This window comes from Dendrobium catenatum, unplaced genomic scaffold, assembly GCF_001605985.2.
Source record: "Dendrobium catenatum unplaced genomic scaffold, ASM160598v2 fragScaff_scaffold_317, whole genome shotgun sequence".
NCBI lineage: Eukaryota > Viridiplantae > Streptophyta > Magnoliopsida > Asparagales > Orchidaceae > Dendrobium > Dendrobium catenatum.
Genome location: NW_021318779.1, coordinates 87,787 through 95,860, shown reverse-complemented (window position 1 = coordinate 95,860; position 8,074 = coordinate 87,787). Strand labels below are relative to the sequence as shown.

The 8,074-nt window shown below is 35.1% G+C and overlaps 1 protein-coding gene across 1 annotated transcript in view; it reads left to right on the top strand.

The window, feature by feature from the left end:
- Positions 1 to 5,080: 5,080 nt before the first annotated feature.
- LOC110113816 overlaps positions 5,081 to 8,074 on the top strand; it is a 42,384-nt gene continuing 39,390 nt past the window's right edge. Inside the window, exon 1 of the mRNA XM_020846515.2 lies at positions 5,081 to 5,385. Coding sequence (XP_020702174.1) covers positions 5,227 to 5,385 — 159 coding nt within the window. The 5' untranslated portion in view covers positions 5,081 to 5,226. The remainder of the gene's footprint in view (positions 5,386 to 8,074) is intronic.

Genomic DNA, 8,074 nt, shown 5'->3' with positions numbered 1-8,074 from the left:
CTAGGCAAATATGGAATTTCTTATTCCTTTATCAAGGCATATTGGTCTATAATCAAAGTAAATATATGGAATGCAGTGAATGATTTCTTCAAAATCTAGAGAATGTGCAAGGAGTGGAAAAAACAATTATTGTATTGATTCCTAAGGTAAAGAACCCTTTATCTCCCTCTAACTTCAGACAAATCAGTTTATGTACCTCAATTTACAAGATAGCAGCAAAGATGATCTTGAATAGACTATTGCTTGTCATTCATAAACTTATTTCGGTGGAGCAAGTGGCATTATTGAAAGGTAGATCTCTATCGGACAATGTATTGGTAGCCCATGAAGTCTTCCACAAACTCAGGTACTCTAAATCTTCCAAAGGTTTAGTTTCTTTTGAAATAGATATGGAGCAAGCCAATGATTCAATGGGTTGGCCAACCTTATGTAAAGCTTTGGAATATTTCAGCTTTCCATCTAGTTTCTCCAATCTTGTTATGGATTGTGTTTTTAATCCTTACTTTTCATTATCCATAAATGGAAAATTGTCCAATTGGATACAAGCAAAAAGTGGTTTTCGTCAAGGGTGTATGTTATCCCCATTCTTGTTCATTTTATGTGCTCAATTATTATCCAATGCATTTTATAAAAAAAAGGATTCGATTGGCATTCAAATTTCTCCTAATGGGCCTTTGATCTCCCACCTCCTTTACGCCGATGATATCATGGTTTTTTCAAAAGCAAGAATAAAGATGATCAAGGAGGTTAAAAGCATAGTCATGGACTTTTGTAGTTGGACAGGTCGATGTGTGAATAAAAAAAATCTGGAGTGCTGTTTGGGAAATTTGTCAAAAAAAGAAGGAGAAGAATAATTGCTAGAGACATGAACCTAAAGGAGATAAAGGAGTTTTCATACTTGGGCATCAAAATGGCTTTAAGGAGACTTTATAAAGATGACTTCCAGTTTCTTTTGGACAAAGTTCAAAGTATGTTAAATGTATGGGGGGGGGGGGAGTTCATTTCCTTGCGGGGGGGGGGGAGTTCATTTCCTTGCCCGGCCGGTTGACATTAGTCAAATTTGTATTTCTATCATTCCCTACATTCCACTCTTCCCTTTCTTTGGTTCCCAAAAGTATTTTGTATGAAATTGACAAACTATGCAGGAGTTTTATATGGAGCAAATGTGATGGAAAAAATGGTATTCACTATGTAAGTTGGGAATGTTTATGCAAACCAAAATCTTAAGGAGGATGTGGTTTGGTTCCAAGTGTGAAGAAAGCTACACCACTAAGAGCTAAACTGGCATGGAAGTATTATCAGGATAAAGAAGCATTAATGCATAAGCTCTTAGTACCTAAATATGGCAAAATTAGGGATAACAACTCCTCGGGCAATTCTGGATCAATAGCTTGGAATCTGCTTAAAAGTGGGGAAAAGTTTCTAAAACCAATTTTCAAATGGAGGATGTCAAATGGAACTTATGTGAATGTATTCAAAGATACATGGGTATTGGATAGAAGTTTAGATAAATGGCCAACATTTGTGCAAGCTATAGAGAGCTATGACTTCACGGTGGACAGGTTAATTACCAATGGGAGCTAGAATGTAGCAAAGATAGCAGAAATATGTGGTCCAGAACTTGTAAATTTGATAAATGATGTTCAAATCTCGTGTGAAGAGGAAGAGGATAAGTTGGAATTGATTCATTTGATTCCAGGAAAGACTATTATAGCAATGGCTATGGAGTATTTGGAAAAATAATCAGTTGTTTTTCATGAATGAGATTGGCTTAAAAAGGCTAATCTAAGCTCTAAAGTCGAGAACTTTTGGTGGAGACTTCTTCACAAGGCAATCCCTACAAATCAATTTCTTTTCACTGAAGACTACAAAATTTGGAAAGCTGCCCATGGGGATGTGAAGAACCTGAAGACATTGAACATATAGTTACGAAATGTTGGAAATTAAATGAAGTAATCCAGCACTTGAACAAATGGGGTTTTGGAATTCCTAGTTTCAATTCTTTTGAAACCTGTTTAATATGGCTTCAAAGCAATAATCTCTGGTTGATTAATTTCCTTTGCAACTTGGTATATTTATCATGGAGAGCTAGGAATGAACTTGTGCATGAAGACAGCCGATCAAGCTCTTGGTTGATAGCCACTAATGTGGTGAGTTATGCTGCGGTTTCCAAGAATTTAAATAATATGAACTCGGGTATCTGGGATGTTAACCAACCGGTTAGGTTGTTTGAAGGTACTTGGCATCCCCCTCCACCTGATTGGGTAAAAGTAAACTTTGATGCTTCACTAAATACTTCGTACAAGGCTGGGATTTGAGGAGTATTTCGAGAACATAGAGGAAGATTTTTGATGGCATTTGGCAAGAAGCTTATTCATTGGGACGTCTCTTCCTTGGAACTTCAAGTTATTCTTTCTATCAAATAGGTCATTAGAGAATGGATGTATGCTTACAAAGGTATTATCATAGAAGGAGATAATCAAAATGTCATTAACTTCATTCAAGGCATTATAAGGAAAGGTAGCAATGAGTTGGGAGACCTTTCATTTATCAAAGACTTTAATTATGTTATTTTTAATTGTGTTAGTAGAAATTGCAGTTAGCGGACCTATGTGCTAACTATGCAAGTATTAGTTATTTAGGATGATTTAGTGATGAATAAGATTCCTCCTACTTTTACTGAAGTGTTAAAGGAGGAATCAATTGACATTAGGGTGTAATTAAGTTTTTTTTACTATAATGAAGCATTTATGCTTTTCTTCAAAAAAAAAAAAATCATCACATCACATTAGTTCGTATAAGTCTTTATATCTTCCAAGTATCTCATTTGTATAACATTAGGCCTTTATGCCTCCCATACAATTCATATATATAGTAGCACTCCCTTATAACTCCTTGTGTTTACCATAATTCATTTATTCAAAATTTTATGCCCTCATAAAACCAAGTGATTATTTCATATATCCAGTCATATAAACACAAAAATAATAATAATTTTAATATGTATGAATAATATATAACATAATGCAAGAATATACAAATCTTCACATGTATAATGAATACATTCATATTTTTGGGGAATTACTGGTGTGCACATTCAATGTTTACAAATATCAAAACCAATTATGAGCAAAATCTATGGCATCATTTGGAAGCCATATTACTCTATAGCCACTTCTATCATTTTTAACATACTTACCAAAACACTTAATTTTTTCATGTTAACATAACTATAATGATCTATTCTACAATATACAAAATGTTACACTGTGGAATGTTTCCCTAACTTTATTAAATCAAATAAATTACCAAAAATCTCACATGAATGACCTAAATTGAAACTAAGATAGGGTAACAATAACCTATCTTGATTCAGACAAAATTTTCAACAGGCAAAATAGGCCCCATGACATCCAAAACTAACTTCTCTATCTAGGATTCTCTCTCCCCCTCTATCTTTCTCACTGACTATCCTTAGAAAATGATAAATAAATTTAAAAAATGGATTTAGATATTTATAGACTTTGTGCCATAGTGTTACCTTCCCCAAAGTTGCAACAATCTTATAGGAAAATTTCCACATTCATGATAGAGAGCTTAGTGTAGCAATGCCACAACACTATCCTATTTAACAGCCAGTGTAACAGAGAGGGCAACACCACCATTTTAGCATTGCAATAATTCAAAGAATAAAATTATTTCAACACCAAAAGGAGAGCTTAACACCACAGTGCTACTAAAGAGAATTTTGCACTTAGCATTTTTCTTTTCTAATTTAAATTATAATTTCAATTCATGATTAACTAAATATTAAAATGATTCTATGTATTTACAAGAATTTAATAAGTACTAAACAAACTTGAAATTCTTATTAGATTCAATTCATGGCATTTGTGTATAAGCAATCATTACACTAACAACCATATATGGCTCATGATGTAAAATTCCTTAAGAAAAAAGAAGCTAAACTCTTGAACATTAAGGAACCTTTTTAGTGTAATGGTTGGAATTCACTGAGAAACTCTACAGTTAAGCATGCTCATCCATGAGAAATCATGGGATGGGTGACCTCCTAGAAATTTGCACCAATAAAACAAAATCGTGAGATTCTTAGGCCAAAAAAGACAATATCTCGATAGTTAAATGTTTGAGCTATTACAAATAGTTTTAGATCAATAGGCTAGCTAGAAGATGAAAACTAAGTGCCACAAAAGATAAACTGCTATGCCATGGGAGCCACCTCTTGAATCTTGTATGTGATAACGTGCTATGTGGTGGGAGTCATCATTTGAACTTGTAGAGGACACCTCTAAAATCTTATCCACCTAGTGGATGATTCTAGGATAAAGATAAAGATACTGACATGGACATAAGTTACTTAATAGAAGAGATTGTAAAACCTCTTAGGTAAAAAAAGCTAAACTTTTAAACATCAAGACGCCTTTGGGTGTAATGATCAAAATTCACTAAAAAACTCCATAGTTAAGCTTACTCATCCTAGAGAAATCCTGGGTAGGGTGACCTTTTAATAAGTTACACCTACAGGGAAAAAAATGTGATGCCCTTAGACCAAAGCGGACAATATCTCGATAGTTAAGAACTTGAGCTATTACACATGGTATCCAAAATTGGATAAACAAGCTCTTTTTTTTTTCTTGGAACATGCTTGAAAGTTCATGTTATACTATTTTGCCATAGTCCTCCATTCCACTTGATCTAATTGTTATCCTTGCCGAGTGAAGGAGAAATGCATCTATGCGATTTGGGAGAGTGTGAAAGGGAAGAGGGGTAAACATGACCTAGATTTGATTGTTTGAGAAAGGAGAAGGGGAGAGACAATGACAAAATATTGCAGGAAGTTCATGTTTGTCTTTTGTTAAGCAGAGGCATCAATGTGAGTGACAGAGTAGAGAAGTTCACGAAGTTTACTAGAGAAGACATCACGCGGCTGATGCATGAAAGCTTGAATTTGGTTCAAATCATTTTTCAAATTAACATTCAAATGCAAATTAGTTGATAAATTTGTTTAGCTATGAATTTTAATAAATAATTCATAAATATAGCAGATAATATATGTCTCCTAGCCCTTTTGCGGAACTGGTTGGCTGCGCCCTTTTGCGTAACCGATTGGCTGAGAGAGAGAAGAGAGAGAAGAGAGAGAGAGGACTTTGTGGTGTAGTCGGCTCTTGGCTAGACGAGGTGGATCGGCGGTCGGTAGATGCGGCGATGGCTAAGAAGAGGAAATCGGACGCATCGAGGCTGGACGAGGTTGATCGGACCATGTACTCAACCTTCTGCAGCGCTGCAAACTCACTTTCGCAGATTTACACACAGGCGATGAGCCAGCAGAAGGTCGCCTTTCAGGCTGGCGAGCGCCACGGCTTGGTCCGTATTTTCTTACTTTTTTTTCACCTCGTTCTTATCCCCTATTCGATCATCCTCTGTCGTTTTTATGATCGACTGGTCATTTGGTTTATTCGCATCGAATATTGCTAGGATTTAGCTTGATGGTCTAAAAATGTTTCATGTGGTATATCAATCGTCTGTGCAGATTTTTGGTCTATGAAGCTGCTTTCAGCTTGCGTTGCTTCTGTGGATATTACTTAGGTTTTAATTAGGCAATTATCCAGTTGGCATTTATTTGACAGTACTAAAACTAAATATGACTTTAGAGTCACTATATAAAAAAAACTTTCATGCATGAAGTCATGAATCATGTAAAAAATAAAAAAATTAGGAATCTAAGAAACATCCATGTAGCATATTTCTTAAAACTTCCTCAGTGTGTTTGACTCGATTTCATCAAATTGCTTAAATCGATAAGGTTAAGCCATCGTGTTGCAATACAAGTGCCCAAAACAACTCACCGAGAGCTCAAACTAACAAGCATTAGGATTTATACGGTGAACTTAAGAATGACCTACATGCATAACCATTAAGTGAGTATTCATAGATAAGTCTTAATACAGGTGTGAGATTGGTTGCCTAGGCACCCATGATTGCCACTTAAGTGACTACTTTGCTTCCTAAAAAAAGAAAAAAACAACAACTAGATATTTCTACTTAGTTGCTTGGTTTGGCGCTTAGGCTTCAACTCTGGTGTCAACCTCCTTAGACTCGGCGCATAGCCCCCCAGGCTTCCAATACTGGCTTAGGCTCCTCCCATTACTTGCATGTAGGCAGGGGCGAAGCCAGAATTTTTTTCATGTTGGGGCACAATTCATTGAAGTAAAAAAAACCCTCAACCTTTTTCCTCTGGATTTGGGACTATCAATTGCAGTTTTAATTTTTTTTTTAAATCATTAGATTTAATATAAAAACATAAAATATATGACAAAGAAAAAAAAACTTATAATTGAGAACACTAATATTGAGATTCTTCTTATTTGTCATTTATAATTTTTCCTGTGGAGTCTTCATTTTTTGAAATCGTTGTACAATCAAGTCATTGTCAATACCATTTAAAATATCATTTTCAATATAAGTAAGTAAATAATCATTCATCCAAGAGTCTTCCATACGATTGTGTAAACGATTCTTTATAATGTTCATTGTAGAAAATGCTCGTTCAACTATTGTTGTAGCAATTGACAATATCAGAGCAAGCTTTATAAGTAAGAACACCAAAGGATAAATATCATTCTTCCTAGTCTCCACCATTTTTTGAGCAAGTTCTCAAAGTCCTTTTAAATTCATAAATACATAATTCGATTTCATATCAACAATGAAATTCTCAATTTGATTATCTAGTATAATGAGATTCATTTCTGAAAAATCTGACGGATAAAATTTTGCAAGGTGTAATAATCGTTCTTTATCAACAACAACATCAAGCCTTTATCCCACTACGTGGGGTCAGCTACATGAATCCTTTTTCTCTATTCTGTCCTATTAAAAGTCAAATTCTCATTTAAATCTAATAAAGAAAGGTCATTCCTAATATTTTCTAACCAAGTCTTTTTTGGTATACCCCTACCTTTCTTAGCATAAGTCAAATCTATTACCTCTACTCTCCTAACCGGGTCATCGGAAGGCCGCTGTTTTATGTGACCAAACCATCTAAGGCAACTCTCTCTAATCTTATCTTATACTGGAGCTACTCCAACTTTTCACGTATATGCTCATTTTGTATCTTATCTCTAAGGATAAAGCCACTCATCCACCTGAGCATTCTCATCTCTGCCACACTTAACTTAGTATTATGCTTTTCTTTTAATGGCCAACATTCGACACTATAAAGCATTGCAGGCCTCACTACTATCTTATAAAATTTTCCCTTAAGTTTGAGGGGTACATTTCTATCACATAACAAGCCCGATGCATTCCTCCACTTCAACCATCCAACTTGAATTCTGCTGATAATATCCCCATCTATTTCACCATCACCATGAACAATTGATCCAAGATATCTAAAACGGGTACTCTTATTAATGACTTGATCACCTACTTGAGGAGCATAAGCACTTATAATATTAATAATCTTATCATCAACAACAATCTTTAAAGCTATAATTCTATCTCCAATTCTATTAATTTTTATAACATTATCCTTTAAACTCTTATCTATAATAACACCTACACCATTTCTAGTACGACTCCTACCCGAATACCAAAGTTTAAATCCTAAACTATCAATTTCCTTAGCCTTCTCTCCAACCCATTTAGTTTCCTGAATGCACAAAATATTTAACTTCCTATGAATCATAATATCTATTAATTCCATTAATTTTCCTGTAAGTGAATTTATATTCCAAGTTAATATCCTAATTTTAGTTTCATGGATTAGCTTCTTTGCCCACATCCGTCCTTGATGTTGGAACCCTTGTCTATTTAACACTACACCCAGGCGCCGATGCAGCGGCCCTTGCACACTTGTCACTGTATTCAGGCCATACAGCGCGTCGCTTCCAGGGGACGCCCTAGCATTAACACAATTTCTTAAAGGATTCATGTCATTATTGTTCGACAAGTTTTACGCTGGCTGTTGACTACCTAACGCAACCCTCCACTTTTCACATCCAGGACTTGGGACCTGGCAACGACAGTGTTTAAAAAAAACCCCTTATTATTGGAA